At 46.9% G+C, this 15,283-nt stretch overlaps 1 protein-coding gene across 1 annotated transcript; it reads right to left on the bottom strand.

Annotated features, from left to right (window-relative positions):
* Positions 1-540: 540 nt before the first annotated feature.
* Positions 541-6,163, bottom strand: RRM2 (ribonucleotide reductase regulatory subunit M2). Its single transcript, XM_065835436.2, has 10 exons — positions 6,001-6,163; positions 5,843-5,920; positions 5,456-5,590; positions 5,227-5,343; positions 4,630-4,763; positions 3,421-3,515; positions 2,495-2,628; positions 1,962-2,066; positions 1,713-1,826; positions 541-1,312 (listed from the first exon to the last, which is right to left on the bottom strand). Exons 1-10 carry the CDS (start codon positions 6,109-6,111, stop codon positions 1,160-1,162), a joined length of 1,176 nt encoding a protein of 391 aa, XP_065691508.1. The 5' UTR covers positions 6,112-6,163; the 3' UTR covers positions 541-1,159.
* Between the last annotated feature and the right edge of the window lie 9,120 nt (positions 6,164-15,283).

Below are 15,283 nucleotides of genomic sequence, written 5' to 3'. Positions count from 1 at the left end.
GAACTCCTTCACAGACCACACACCCTAACAAAAATTAAAATTAACCATATTCATTCCTGTTGCTCCATGTTTAGTGTGGAGAAATGATGTTGTAGCACATACTTTGTTTTCACTATTGTTACAAATTAAAACAAGAACGGCACAATGTAGAAGCTAAGAATTAGCTGAATTTACCTGAAACACCATCCATTTACTCGATCTGAAAGTCAGAGCTAAACCTGATGATTTCACTTGACATCTATCAACCATATGACTGGGCAGCTGTTTCCTGCAGAGCTGGTGTTTCCTGAAAAGTCTGCAATTCAGGACATTAACACACAGCTCTGCCCAGTGGAGCACTGAAGCCAGTACAACATTGAATCCAAACAGCTCATTACCACTGTTGTATGAAATACTGTTCCCAGGTATTAAGGAAAGAGCAACTACGTCCAGAAGCCAGCTGCATGTTATTTTTCAGCACCCAGAATAGCCAGCTGATTAAGTTCTTCACCTTCCATACCAAGTTTATTCCTGATCTTCAACAGATCTCAAAAACAATAGTTTGATTTGTAGCACCATTTTTTATTTACATACCCAGAAAGAAGCACAAGTCCTGAAAGGTTAGGTTGTGAAAGTCTAAAGACTTAGACTTTCATTTTACAATTGCTGAGGAGTATTACAAGACTATTTTAAACATTAAAGTGCCAGGTTTATGTACAAACTATTAAAACAATAGTAAAAAAGGTAAACTTAAAACCTGCTAAGAAAGCAGCAAGATCACGTAGTTGCCTCCAGAGTTTTGTTCAGAGCATTCAAGGAATTTGAGACTGGAATTTCTCAACTGCTCCTTTGCTTAAGGGGAGAACAGCAGAAGGCAGTGGTCACTGCCCGCAGCCTCCTGTCTTGCAGAAGGAAGGTGCCTGTATGTTTCACAAAGTCGAGTGGTACGTGTTGTAAAAGAACCATCTAAACATCCTATGAATTAACACCATTGGCAAAGACTAATAAAAATCGATTTTACTGCTGGAGCTACACTAGCCTCCCAGAAAGTACCAATATCACCACACTTTTCAAGAGTGGGATTTTAGTACACGAATCGAGTCACACCGTGACTCGATGTATTTAACATTTCACTGTAAACAGGAGAGCATACACGCTAACTCATACGGTCTCAGTTCATTTAAAATTCCGCATCCAGGGTGAAGGAGTTGTCCGTGGGCTTCGACATGACTCCCATCCGCTGATATTCACCTACACGCTTCTCAAAGAAATTGGTCTTGCCTTCCAGAGAGATGTTTTCCATGAAGTCAAAAGGATTCTCCGCCTTGTATATCTGAAATGTGAAGGCAATTCAATAGTCACTACAGGTGCTTACATCCTGCAGAGGTGAGAGCATTAGAGAGCAGGTGGAAGGAGTATAATGACAACCTGAGTGGGCTTACTATGCAGTGAAAAAAAAGAAATCTCTGCCCCAGGGCTTCTCCACTGTACTCATTCCTGTCTTTTAGCTGCAGCAGGCAGGAGCACAGCAATGCTTGCACAGCTGTTTTTCCATAGCATCCTTTTGCTTTTCCTTCTGTGGGTCTCCAAAGAGGATATAGCAGCAGGAGTGCTAAATGCTTGTACAAGTTATACCAGTATTGCTGCAGCCATTTTAGGATTTGCGTTTCTGGAGGAAATTGAACTTAGTATTATCTTTTCGCCGTGAAAGATTCAGTGTCTTAGAGCATTACCTTGTTAAATCCCAGTTCCAACATAAGCCGGTCTGCTACAAACTCTATGTACTGTTTCATTAAAGTGCAGTTCATGCCAATCAGCTTTACAGGTAGTGCCTCCGTCAAGAACTCCTGCAGATAATAGAAGCATTTTATGTACAGAAACAGGTATTCACTCTGTATCACCTAGGCTAATTTTATACCAAACAGCTCCCCAGCTTTCTGCTTAATTGCCATCGAGTTCCTAAACAAGAAGCAGACAATTACCTGTTCTATGAGAACAGCATTCATGATGATTTCCTTTACTCTCTCCTCTGATGGTTTGCGTATCAAGTGCTTGAACATAAGACAGGCAAAATCACAGTGCAAGCCCTGGAAAGAAGTAGCAGAAAATTATTTCCAGAACACTGATTTAATAGAGCCACTCAAATCAGTAGCACAGAATAAATAGCCCAATATCTAGGCAGCATTTTTGCACCGGCCACATCATTTAGTGTTATCCACAGACAACTTTCTGCTGAACCGAAAGGAGGCATAAGGGAGTTCGCAGTACCAGCTGTGTTTGCTCCAAATGGTAATGTATATAAGTAAGTGCAGGAGCTGGTGAGAAGCCTCAAACTGCTTTAGAAGAAGTAAAATGCTGAGTCCTTTCATTCTCTGCTGCAAGATCCATGATGACACATCCTTACACAGTTTAGCAAGCTTTATAGACCGTCTGTTTCTAAATATGATCTTGTTTTAAAATCTAGGCTCCAGTTGAATGTGATAACTTTGAGCTACTGTTAGAATTTCATTCATACCTCATCTCTGCTGATGAGTTCGTTAGAAAAAGTGAGTCCAGGCATTAATCCCCTTTTCTTCAGCCAAAAAATTGATGCAAAAGAGCCAGAAAAGAAGATTCCTTCCACCGCTGCAAAAGCTACTACACGTTCTCCTGTTAAGAAGAGATTGGTAGTAATGTCAGACAGAAAACTTAACAGGATGAATACCTTGAAGTTTCAAATAGAGCAGTGAACTACATCCTGCAAGAAGGACGAATAAATTACTGCTCAAGTGTGCTATTCCTTAAAAACTATTACAAGTAAAGGCTTCTGGTTATTAAGCAAAACTTTTAAACACAGAAGGAAGTAAAAACTAATTAGAGTAGCTGCTAAGTAACTGGTGCCATGGAGCCTTCCCCCCAGGTTAACCATCAGTACCATCCTTTTTCAAAAATGGCATACTGAAAAAGAACAGTCACTTCAGCAGCTGACTTAAGGCAGTGTCTGCTCATCTTTGATTAAGTAAAGAACTTTGGCCTTGAAGAATGCTTTAATACTAGTGAAATAATGATCTGTACCCTCTCATCTCACCTTTGATGTGAGACATCAAGAATCAGTAAGGCAGAGGAGCTACAGCCTCCAATTGTACGTGTCTGCTGGAAATCGCTGGTACAGTTCTGGACACGACAGCAATTTACCATTTGATCATACAGCCAGGCACATCAAAATCACCATGAGTTACTGCTGACATTTTGAATAACGGTTTTACAAAGATTCATACCAGTAGCTCATTTGCAAGATGAAAATTGTTTGGTTTTGGTTTTTTTTAATCTCCAGAGTTATACCAGTATCTTACACTGGAGAGCATGTACTCTGCTTGTGACAACGATATCTGCGAACTGTTAAGTCTAGAGAAACAGTGGTTCCTCCATCATTTTAGGGAAGGAATTTCATGATGTACTCACCATATGTTGCTTTCTTGTCCCCAATCCAGCGCATGGCCCAATCAGCCTTCTTTTTAACACACGGTAATGTTTCAATAGCATTAAAAAGAAATTCCCTGAGAAGGATAAATCTCATTAGGAATGGACATCAGCACAACTAGTACAATAAGCATTCACTGCCATAGATGGTCTTTCTCACTTAAAGTGCTCTGCACCTTCACCCTGATAAATAAGTCTCCTTCCCCATCATCTTCTGCATCAGTCTAGGTCTACTTGTACCCAACAACTACCTTTTCATCGCTTACCCATCCCATCAACACCAAGTTTACAAGAATTCCTTTGATGATACCAAGGGGAGCACTGTTTCATCAAGCATGGTACTTGAACAAGGCTCTCAAAACTACAGATCAACCGGCCTCCACTTTCCAGCAGTGAGGCATCACAGCTCCCAGCATAGACTGGAACTGAGCACCTCAGAGCAGTAATGACATTGTTAGCTTTCTACAAACCAGTAATTAGACTTATCTGGTCTGCAAGTAGCACTGTGATACCACATGATGTTTTGCTCAACAGGGTGTTGTTCTGACAAGACAACATGAGAATAATTCAGTCCAAAGCATTCAAAGCCCTGTATTTAGTTTTAAGATACAGTTCTTGTTTTATATTGCTATGAAAATTTTACTCTTTGCTTTTGTTTTTAATCAAGACCAAAAGCCACTTTTTGGCTAACACAACCTGACATTTTCCCCCCAAGCAAAAGAGTAAAATGCGTAAGGGCAGCACATGCTATGTAAAAGTGCTAGGTGTTACCTTTTATTTAGAGAGTTTTAGAGAGTTTTAGAGTTTTAGAGATACTTTTTAATAAAAATTATATTCTCAGAGAAGCTTCACCACGTAGCTTTCTACTAGGTGCAGGGATCCTCCATATAAGGGCTTACTGTAATTTAATACACCCGCCTTATTTGACCACTCCATCTTTTACATAGTTTCATTCCCTTATTTCAGTACTAAGTGGTTTCAGTTTCGCTCTTAATCTGAGCGAGTTTTTTCTCATATTCTTCAAAGAAAGATATTCTGAAGTAAAGCTGCTCTTAAGCAGCAGTGATATTTTAAACAAATACAGTTAAAAATGCTAAAATTAGCGTTGAAGGCAAAGAATGACTGATACACATCATTTAAATCTCAACACTTAAAGAGCTTTGAACCTTTCATCATCAAGCCAATACAAACCTCTCTTTAGAATCCTTAATGTAGGTGTCAATAAGAAGACTGTACATTTCTGAATGTATGTTTTCCATGGCAATCTGGAAGCCATAGAAACAACGAGCTTCTGTGACTTGTACTTCTTGAGTGAACCGCTCCACCTAGAGGAAGTAAATGAGTGGTGGCAAAAGCATTTAAGTCGCAGGTTAGAAGAACTGATGCTGTAACAGCCCACAGAATCCTCCTCAGATCAGTTCCAGACATGTGGATTATTAACAGCAGTAGTCCCTCACAGCGTTCAAAGGGAATTGGGAAAACTGCTGTTTTCCTGGTCCCCCATTAAAAAGAGCACTGAGAAGGCAGAAGCAGAACCAGGTCTCTGAACCAGCCAGCTGTTACTGAGAGGCAACGCTCAGTGCCCCATAGGAAGTGGGCAAACTTGTGGATTACAAAAGCAACCCCAATTTGCTAATCACCATAAAGCAGCATTACATGTTATGAGCTGTAACACCACACGATCTAGCAAACAAGCTAGATCAGACAGCAAGCACATCAAACATGTAGCTACCTGGTTGCCTTCATTTCACAAAGTGATGCTTCTGTCAGGGCTGTCCCTACACTTACCAGGTTTTCATTAACGATGCCGTCACTGGCAGCAAAGAAGGCGAGGACGTGAGAAATGAAGTACTTCTCCTCGGGTTTCAGGGACTCCCAGTGCTGGATGTCTTTTGAAAGATCCACCTAAAACGTTGCAAAATCAGCAGTGAAATAATCGCAAAGAGACAGGGGCTTCAGACGGACGGCCCGTTCCGGAGTCCCAGGCGGGCAGGGCCGGAGCCGCCAGCCCCCTCACCTCCTCCGCCGTCCAGAAGGAGGCCTCGGCCTTCTTGTACATCTGCCAGATGTCGTGGTACTGGATGGGGAAGACGACGAACCGGCGGGGGTTCTCCCGCAGCAGCGGCTCCTCCTCCTCCGCGCCCCGGGGCACCTGGAGCAGCGGAGAGAGCGGCTCGGGCTCGGCCGGGCGGGCTGAGGCCCCGCCGGGTTCTGGCGGGAAGCTGAGTAGCGGCAGATAGCCGGGAGGGGAGGGAAAGGAGAGGGGCGCGGGGGTAGCACCCGGCGGGGACTAAAGGGCAAGGACGTGGGGACAAGGAAGAGACCACCAGCGGGGGAGAGGGCAGCGGAGCGGGGCTTATTGGAGAAAAAGGGCATGAGCGGTGCCCGGGCGTTCCACACTCACCGGCTTCCCATCACCCTCCTGGAAGATCTTGCGGGCCGTCTTGCTGGCCAGGACGCGGGCGCTGCTGAGCGCGGGGGGCTGCAGAGAGAGAGGGGCCGGGTGAGAGTGCTGCGGCGCTCCCAGGCGGGAAACGAGACCGAGGGCAGGCGAGCACTCACCGTGTTCTCCTTATCGCTCAGTGACAGGTTCTTCAAGGGCGACAGGCCCTCCCGAGGGGACACGCGAGGCTGGTCATGGCGGGTGGCGAGCGGGACGCGGGCAGACAGCATGATAATGGTGACAGCAGAACAGGCAGCACTGAGTGGCGGGAGAGCGCAGCTGCCGCGCCGCCTCTTTATATTTCCTTCGAACTTGGCGCCAGAACGCTCGGCTGACCACTCACAGCCCGCGCCGCGCACACCGCCGGCCGCCCCCGCGCTCCTATTGGTTATCGGGCCGGCCGGGGCCACGCCTCCCATTGTGGTGGCGGCGGCGGGAGGGAAAGACCCGCCCTTCGGTTTGGCGCCAGCGGAGTCCGGGAAACGGCGGGACAGCGCGGAAGCCCCGCCCCCGGCAGCCCCGCGGTACCGTGGTCTTGGCGCGGAACTGAGCGCGGGGCTGGAGAGGCCGTCCGGCCCGACAGTGGGGACCGGGAAAAGCACTGACGAGCCTTGGTCATGAAATCGCAGAACGGTTCGGGTTGGAAGGGACTTTCAAAGCTCACCTAGTCCAACCCCCTGCAATGAGCAGGGACATCTGCAACTAGATCAGGTTGGTCAGAGCCCCGTCCAGCCTGGCCTTGGATGTCTCCAGGGATGGGGCATCTACCACTTTGCTGGGCAATGCGGGCCGCTGTCTCACCACCCTCACTGTAAAAATTTTCTTCCTCATGTCTAATTTCCCCTCGTTTAGTTTAAAACCATCACCCCTTGTCCTGTTGTAGCAGGCCCTGCTAAAAAAGACCTGTCTCATCTTTCTTATTGCCCCCTTTTAAGTACTGAAAGGCCACAATGAGGTCTCCCTGATCACTTGCAGCATGGGCAGTTTCTTGTGAAGGGAGGTTTAGCTGTAGGTCATAGATGTCATACCTGTTTTTAAATATCAGGGATGCAGCAGCAAAGTAGAAAACTTGTTTCCAGATATGGGAATGGCCATAATTCGGGTTTAAGGTAGAGATCTGGAAATGCCATGTAGCCATCATCCCTGTCTCACTCTCCCCCATCTCTTCTGGTCTCCCTCCTACCTACCGACTCATTTTCACTTTCAGCACTGATACCTGCATTTGGAGACAGATTTCACTTTCCTTCATTTGGAGACAGGAATTGGCTTCCTGGCGAAACTGACTCTGCATGCTACCTGGTTCCACATTTTACATAAACAGCACAAGAAAAAGAGAACACAGGCATGACAAGGATGAGGCGAATATCGATTTTCTTTAAAAAGTCAACATTTATTTTATATTAATTAACTTGCCTTTCTTTGAACAACATCATTCCCCTTACCCAGCTCTGCAAAGGATCTGCTCCTGTCAACTAAAAGTTTTCCCTGAAGCCGTTTTAATGAAACCAGGAGCTTAATGAGACTTGGAGGCTATTCTGCCATGTGGGATGCACGATGCCCTTGAATGACAGTAAGTGGTCACTGTCATCGGAGCACATGCTCCCAGGAGCCAGTTCCAGGGCCTGGCACTGTCCTGCGCTTGGCTGGACGAGAAGCAGGTAGGGCAGCAGGGCAGCAGAAGACTGACCCCTCAGGGGAGTCAGTATGGTCCTTTCAAGCATATAATGATACTGTGTTAAATTCACAGCTGTAATGAGTGGATTTGGAAGAAAAACAATAGTACTTCCCTCTGGCATCACCTTTGACACTGTGTATTCAAGGTTGATTATTCATTTCTGCAGGTCTGTGTCAAGGCCACAAATTTGGGCCTGAGCTCTCCTCAGCTGGGACACATCAGAAATGGCCAGCAGAGAGATTAGGCTTGCGGTATTTATTGGCCCTGTTTAGGACATCGGACTGATGCAGGCACCCACCCAGCAGATGTACTGTGAGACCTTCTGCACTAAATAAGCATCTCAATACACAAATCTAAATATACATCTCCATCCCAGTGAGCACCATAAAACCCCATCCTGGTAGGCAGCCTGCACAGGTATGGACATGTTCGGGCTCTATTCCAGGAAAGCAGGTCCCCGGGTCAGGAGTGCCAGGCAGCTCCCAAAAGGTTCACCAGCACTCAGCACCCTACTATCTCCTGCCACCTCTACAGCTGCGGGGCTGGGGGGGAGGTTGGCAGAGAGCGACAGCAGCAGCCTCCCCACCCCAGACACACTCATTTATCCTCCCAACAAAAAACCCCAAAGCCACCAGCCCACAAGGCCTGGGCTGCTGCCAAGGGCTGTCACAATGCAACAGCCCTGTTATCACTGCAGCTCAGCCACTCTTCTCAGAACCATGTCTGGGGATCTAAGTCCTGCCCCAAGGACAATGGCTCTGCAGGGAGAGAAAATGTCAGGGAAAGCTCAGAGAGGGCCTGCGAGGAAGCACATTGTACCTCTGTGCTGCTGTAGCTGCGAGGAAGCACATTGTACCTGTGCGCTGCTGTAGCTGCAGCAAAATGGTATTTGGGAATGAGTGTCCACAATAAATTTCCTATTACAGTGGTTTAACCCACTACATTTGTTCCTCTAGCCACATCCTCAAGGTTTACACACTGTGCACAGTACCTACTAGTGGTGTCAGGGAGAAAAGCAAGCATGAGGAGCCCTCTCCCCTTCTCAGACGTCCTCCTCCACGATGCAACTGCATTTTGGGACCAGCATTTCCAAGCCGGCTCCGTTGCCAGGGGTGGAGCCAAGGCAGGAGGCTGCTGCTCTGCTGTGAGCGACCAGCGCTCTGCAGCACAGCGGGGCTGTCAGCTGGCTCCTGCCCTCTCCTCGGGTGACTGAAAGGATGCTCTGCTCTTCTGACTTCTGCCATGAAATGGAGTGCCATGTGTTTAAAAAAAATTACAATCAAAAAATCAAACTCTAATTACTTTAACACCTGCTTTGTTCACAGGAATTTAAACACTCAGAAAGGTAGAAGTAAGAGCAGCCTGGGGCATCTGGGCGAGGCGGGTGTGGGATGTTGCATAACCACGCTGTTGGCACAGGTCCCCCTCCAGACTGCCCACCCTGAGGTCCCAGCCAGAGGAATGACCCCAGCACCCACCTCCACCCAGGCCCTGGCAGGTCTCAGCAGCTGCAGGTGGAGCTCAGCACCAGCCTCTGCCACAGCCACTGCTGTTTCCCTCAGTGCTGGCGTGGCAAAACCCCTTCCCACCAGGCACAGCTTACAGCCCCCAAACCTCACGTCCCCATCACACATCTGCTTCATCATGATGGGCACTGCCTCGGGTCACAGCTGACCTACCTGGTGGCACTGAGTAAGGCTCAGAGCAGGGCCTTCCTTCCTCAGAGGTTTGGTTTTCTTCCATTTTAATGCAAATTGCTTAGAGGACAGAGAGTGATTCCAGGTCGCTGATTGCCTCCTGTGGGAAAGCAAGATGTGCAGTTCCAGCCACCTGGATGATAAAGGAAGATCAATACTAACATGACCATCTGGACGGTCAAAGAAATAATACTAACGTAATTAGATCATAGCAAAATATAAAGGGCCTTTGACACATTATACAGAAGTACGGTTTTTATGAGTGTAAGAACTGATAGCCCAGGCCAGTGAGAATGTCGGAAAACTACCCCCATGTGTATGATGTATCAATGTTCTTGGGCCTGGTCTGTGAATGAGTGGGAATGTAACTGAAACAAAGATAACATCAATGTGGTGTGTTTTTAATAAGAGTTATTGGAAAAACATCTTATGTAACATCTTAGTCCAGGTCTGTATCTGTAAATCCTATAAATTGTCCCTGACTAATTAAGAAGGCCTCAGCCTGGCTCAGCTCTCTGCGCTGCCCAGCTCTGTGCTGCTTCCTGAACAAGATCTCTGTCTGTGCGTGAATCTTTGTCCGCGTCCCGGTGTGCGTCGTTTCTAATCACCGCAGCCTCCCACCACTGCGGTAACGGTCCAACTGATGAAAGCTGGTGAGGACAACTCCACGGGGGACTTGAGCTGTCTCGTCACTAGCTGAAGGCACAGCATTTGCTGCCAGTTTTCCCTGGATTTGACGAAGGTGATTTGTTTCTATGGTCTCATCCTGTCACATTCATCTGTGCCAAATCCCCACCTGTTGCTCAGTCCAACAGGGTTGATATTTTCCTAAAGCATTGTGCTGGAGGGTCCCTGCTTAGGCCTGTGAATCCTAAAGCCTGAATTCCACACACAGCAAAAACATCTAAATACTCTAAGCATTAGCTGAGCCAAGGTAGGTTATCAGGAGGAGGCCATCAGCCAATACTGCCAAGGTGACAAGCGAGGTCTCAATAGCCACTGCTCACCAGCAGGTTTGGAGGTAGCCCTCAATATTTCTCCACATGCTCATTTAGCTGTGCTGAGGAGAAGGATGCTTCACATCTCCCCAGAATCAATCTAAGCCGTAAGGAATTAGACCAAACCTTTAACAGTTTGAAGAAAAAATTTGCCCAAACAGTTTGCCTCTCTGTTTAGAGGTGGTTGCCCTCACTTGCTGCAGGGTTAATAACTCAAGGAAGGACTCTGTGCAAACTGAGCTGCAGGGCTCAGCCTGTTGAGCAAAAGCACTTTGACAGACTGTCTCACTGAGAAATCTAGAGCACAACAACACAAAAATCTTTACTATCTTGATTCTAGCTAGATATTACATTTGCCGATGCGGCCCATTGATTTGCAGGGCTGAGAACACTGTCATTAGCAGCTTGCTTGCCTGGTGACCAGCTTCTTTGGAGTAATGAGCCTGTAGAAAAGGAAAGCCCTCACATGCTTAGCATTCTCTCTAAGTTTTTTAAAACCGTCTTCCTCATCTGTTCAAGTTCTCGACCCACCATTTACAACTCTGAAGACAAAACCTGAAGCTAATACATCACCATGTACAGGATTATAATGGTGTAACTGGATGTGATGTTTTCTTGCTGTTCATGAAGTTGGGCACAGTGCTCCACACATAGTCTCATGCTGTAGGAATCAGCATCAAGAGACTTCCAAGAGCTGAAAAAATCAAGCTTTCCAACCAGCTCCACCTGTTGGCCATCGGCGGTCAGTGATATGCAAGAGCACAGCTGATTTTGGTGCTTTCCTTGGGTTCTATGAGCACATCGTGGAGCTGGACCGTATTCATATGTGTGCTCAAGTAGGTCATCACTCTTTCTTGCTGGTAGCACCATCTTCTGGTCTCCTGCAGCTCATTAAGCAGAAGGCAATGGCACCAGCAGAAGACTTTCAGCCTACGGTTGATTTGCCTCAAGCAGGTTTTGGTCTTGACTCCTGTGCTCTGATCACAGAGAATGTGGCTGATCTCTTGCCACACATGGAAAATTACAGGTCATCCCTGCTCTAGCAGCCTGTCAGTCACCGTGGATGGATAATTCAGTGAACTTTCCTCGGGGTTACATTCCTCAGCACTTACTCATCCGAAACTTAGTATGGGAGCAAGGCAGCCCCAGGTCCCTGGTTTCTGGGCAGGCTCATGGTGTTTATGTTGAGCAGGGCTCCTGCATTGCAGCGTTTCTGATACATATCACTCATTGCTACCATGCACGCCAAGCTGTCTGAGCTACTCTTTCCCTCTTGCTCCAGAAAACAAGCTTGACAACTTAGCAAAGCAGCCAGGAACCCCCTTGTACTTCTGGATGGTTTCAAACAAAACCAGCCTGAAACCATGAGGTAAATAACTGAGGAGGCAAAGCCAGGATGGCAAATCATTGTTATAAACCATCTTAGTGGCAGGTAGATTGGTCATCACCCAAACCTCACTCATTTGCAGGGAAATCCTGGGTCCTCAGTACCCTCCACCCCTGCTCTGTCTGCTCCCAGTGATCTTTCCTCCCCAGGTAGGTAACTTTTTCCCTGGAAGATGCAGATTTTCTTCAACAAAGTGGACACCACCTACCACCAGACTTTCTGGTGTGTGCTGGCATCCACACCCCAAGAAATCACCTGTTCAAAAGTGGTGTGAAAGGATCCTGCCTCTTGTCTTTGGGATAGCACAGAATTTTGGCCCTGTTCTGCTCCAGCTGACCATGACACCTGCACTCTTCCAGCAGGACAGAGAAAACAGGGAGACTTATCATTGCACATTTTCCTAGGGTCATTTGCCAGACGCTTCTTGCAGAGCCTGAGAAGGCTCAGTAGTTGTCAGAGTTCAATTGCAATTGTGCCAAAAAAGGGACTGGGGAAAGTGGGCTCTCTTCCATACTGTGTCCTGTTAATCTGACAGGGCAAATTTCATTGTGGGGTCCAGCAGTGACCCCATGGTGACAGGACAAGGTGCAAGGGACTGTTAACTCATCAGTTCCTGTGCACAGACAGGCAGCAGTAGGAAAGATCCCCAATACATTCAGTTAAGTGAAAGATGAGATGATAGGCATATGCCTGCATATGAAGGCAGTAATTGACCTCAGGAATTGTAACCAGGGAAAAAAAGAAATCAGAAAGATAGCGGCAAGTGTCTGCGGCACTCAGGGGACCACGAAAACACAGAAAAGTGATTTTATATTTCACTTGCATTCAAAGGGATAGCCACAGGTGGATAAATTGATGCAGGTCTGATACTAAATGACATAGAGGGCTGTGCGGGAATATAAGAGACAAAAAAAGATTGGCATCCATTATTCTTTTGGCAGTATTGTTGCACTGATCAAATGAAATCCCCTGCTTTATAAGGGTGCACTTGATTTATTACTTTGTGACACTGAGAGGATTAAAACTGGTTAACTGATAGACTGTAGAAAGTCATTGTAGGGACATATCATTACCAACTCAGTGCCTTGAGATTGTCTGCAAAGTTTTCCCGTGGTAGATGTGGTGTGTCATGAATAATGAATGTAAAAGCAGCCTGTGTTACTGTGTCCTTAGTGCTAATGAGCCTAAATGCAAGCTCAAGCTCTAGGGAAGAAAACTGAAGAACAGGCCTATGAAATGCTGGACTGTCCCTGCAGAGAGGGGCTCCTGGGTGATGATACACAGCAGCTCCATCAGCAGCCTCCTAGGCTAACCCAGGTCAGGGGGCAAACCAGGTCCTCCACTGCAGAGGGATCACAGCTGCAGATGGCAGGGCCCCCCTTCTCCATCACATGGGGGAGCATCCACGGGGCAGCCCTGTGGGGGCTCAGTTCACGATTCAGCAGTCCAAAGGTGTCTGCTCTGGGTGAAGTGTGTGGGCACTGAGGGTACTTGAGATGTCCCAAAGCATCCTGCCTGCCTTCTGATCTCTAAAGGTCTTTTGTAACTCCCATGTCACCCCTGACAGCCACACAGCTCAGCCCCCTGGAGCCTCTCAAACAGCACCAATGTCTGTATTTAGGCATCTGAGTCAAGTCATCGATATGAGAGACAGACCTCTGTCAGGGTATCTAAATGCATTATCTAAAACTGAACCCACTCACGGTGCCCAGTTCTAGCAGCAAAGGGATGGAAGGGTGTTGACAGCATGGGAGCACTTCAGAAGACAGGCCTGGGGCAGACTGGAGGTTTCAAAAGCCTGCCCTGGAGCAAGGCGCTGGAGAAAGCTGTCCTCATCAGGGAAAAAAGGCACAAGATCATATGGCATGGAGCAGTAACCAGAAGGTGGGTGTCAGAAAGGTGGCAATTATGCATTCCTGGGGACATGGCGGATTCCTCAATTCCCAGTCATGATTTCAAGACTTCACATGACAGTTTTATTCAATCACATTACGATTTGCTCAGCAGTTACTAGCAAGTTTCGCTGAGAGTAAAAGGATTAGGATAGATTATTTGATTAGTCCTTTTGTCTGGCATCCATCAAGATGCTCTTTCATTGCACAGCAAGCTCAAGGGCACATCAGGAGCTGAGCTCCCCCCAGCTATGCCAACACACCCAGCTGAAGAAAAGGGGAAAAAAACTCTTCAAGATAAAGTTTTAACATTGAAAACATCCATATATCACTCGCCGACATTTTGTTTCAGCAGAACAAGCTGGTCTCGTAATCTCAGCACAAAGAAACATAAAACAGGAGGCAGCTCTTAGCCTGTTCTACCACATATTGCCACATCTCACATTTGGGGATTCAGTGACCTCTAGCATTTTCAGTGAAGCTAAGACAGAAATAATTTATTTAAAGGATATGGCATTTCCCACCACCCCTTCCTTCTAAAACCTTTAAACTGATCCACTCTTTCCTCCTTTCCCACAACAGTCCCTGGGGAACAAGAGGGATTATTTGGGTTTTTTAACAGATAAGTTTCTGCAACTGAATTACTACTGGCATTTCCTCCCTAGCAGGAGTTGGGAAAGCATCCGCTATGTAAGCAGCCTAGATCAATCACACATGGATACGGCAAGGCGTTATTTGACCATACATTGCCCACACTGCATTACAGAATTGCATCTTCTTTACAGTTTTCCATAATAGTTGCTTTCCCTGTGGTTGTCACTGTCTATTCTCTAGGTTTTTTTCTAGCATTTTTCAGTATTAGTTTTAAGTTCCCATCTATTCCTTTTTTCTCCAGTGCTGTCACATGAATTTCTCAAGACAAGGCAATTTGTCGCTTCTTTCCCCACAGGATCCTGTCCCCCTGCAACCCTGGCCCTGGGGCTCATGTCTGAGCTGGTCCTGCTGAGCACCAGTTTCCCTCAGACACTTCCAGCTTTGTTTTCCGCAAGTTGCCCCAAATTTCGAACCTAATGCCTCAGCTCTCACCCTCACACAGACCCCAGCTCAAAAGCAGCTTTGAAAAGGAGCACATACCCCATGTCTGACACCATCCCTTCCCTGGAAATAGTCCTGACATCCCACGTATACACCCGTTACTCTAAGACCTGATGTCTCCAGCTCCATGCAGTGAGAACACAGGCACAGGACAGCCTGGGCTTGAAGTGGTTTCCTAAGGTCACAGTCAAAAAATGGGATGAGACTGCTCCACAACTGCTAGGCTGTCCATCATTTTCCTGCAGAGCTCAGAGATGTTCAGCTGCAAAGCTAATGAGCACGGACACAGACCTCAGAGCAGCAAAGCTGCACCAGGGAGAGGAGAGAGGATGAAGAGGATCTGCACTGTTTGGACTTTGTAATCCAGTCCAATAAAACCATAATACTTCTTGGCAATGTCTGGGAACTGCCACTGTTGGTGGCTTTGCAGGCTGCTTGCAGCTGCCTTGGACCACCGCTGGTGGATAAACACGTGTGTGCACACACGCAGACAGCTTCAGTGAAGATTTACATAGCCTGTGGCAGGGTTTTGTAAGGGCTGTGTCCAGTTACATAGCACAGATAACAACAGAAAACAAATAATTAAAAATCCTTCATCCCCTAGGGAGAAAAAAGAAAAGAGGGATGGGGGGAGGACGACACGCATTTTGCCCAGAGT

This window comes from Patagioenas fasciata, chromosome 3 (assembly GCF_037038585.1).
Source record: "Patagioenas fasciata isolate bPatFas1 chromosome 3, bPatFas1.hap1, whole genome shotgun sequence".
Taxonomy (NCBI): domain Eukaryota; kingdom Metazoa; phylum Chordata; class Aves; order Columbiformes; family Columbidae; genus Patagioenas; species Patagioenas fasciata.
This window is presented reverse-complemented; position numbering and strand designations above follow the sequence as displayed.

What these genes read in the sequence shown, in the direction of transcription:
- RRM2 (XM_065835436.2), bottom strand. Translation starts at nt 6,111, where the DNA reads ATGCTGTCTGCCCGCGTCCCGCTCGCCACCCGCCATGACCAGCCTCGC. An exon ending in AGGAGGGTGATGGGAAGCCG is followed by an intron (nt 5,591 to 5,842) that starts GTGAGTGTGGAA and finishes CCGCTGCTCCAG; the next exon opens with GTGCCCCGGGGCGCGGAGGA. An exon ending in CCTTCTGGACGGCGGAGGAG is followed by an intron (nt 5,344 to 5,455) that starts GTGAGGGGGCTG and finishes GCAACGTTTTAG; the next exon opens with GTGGATCTTTCAAAAGACAT.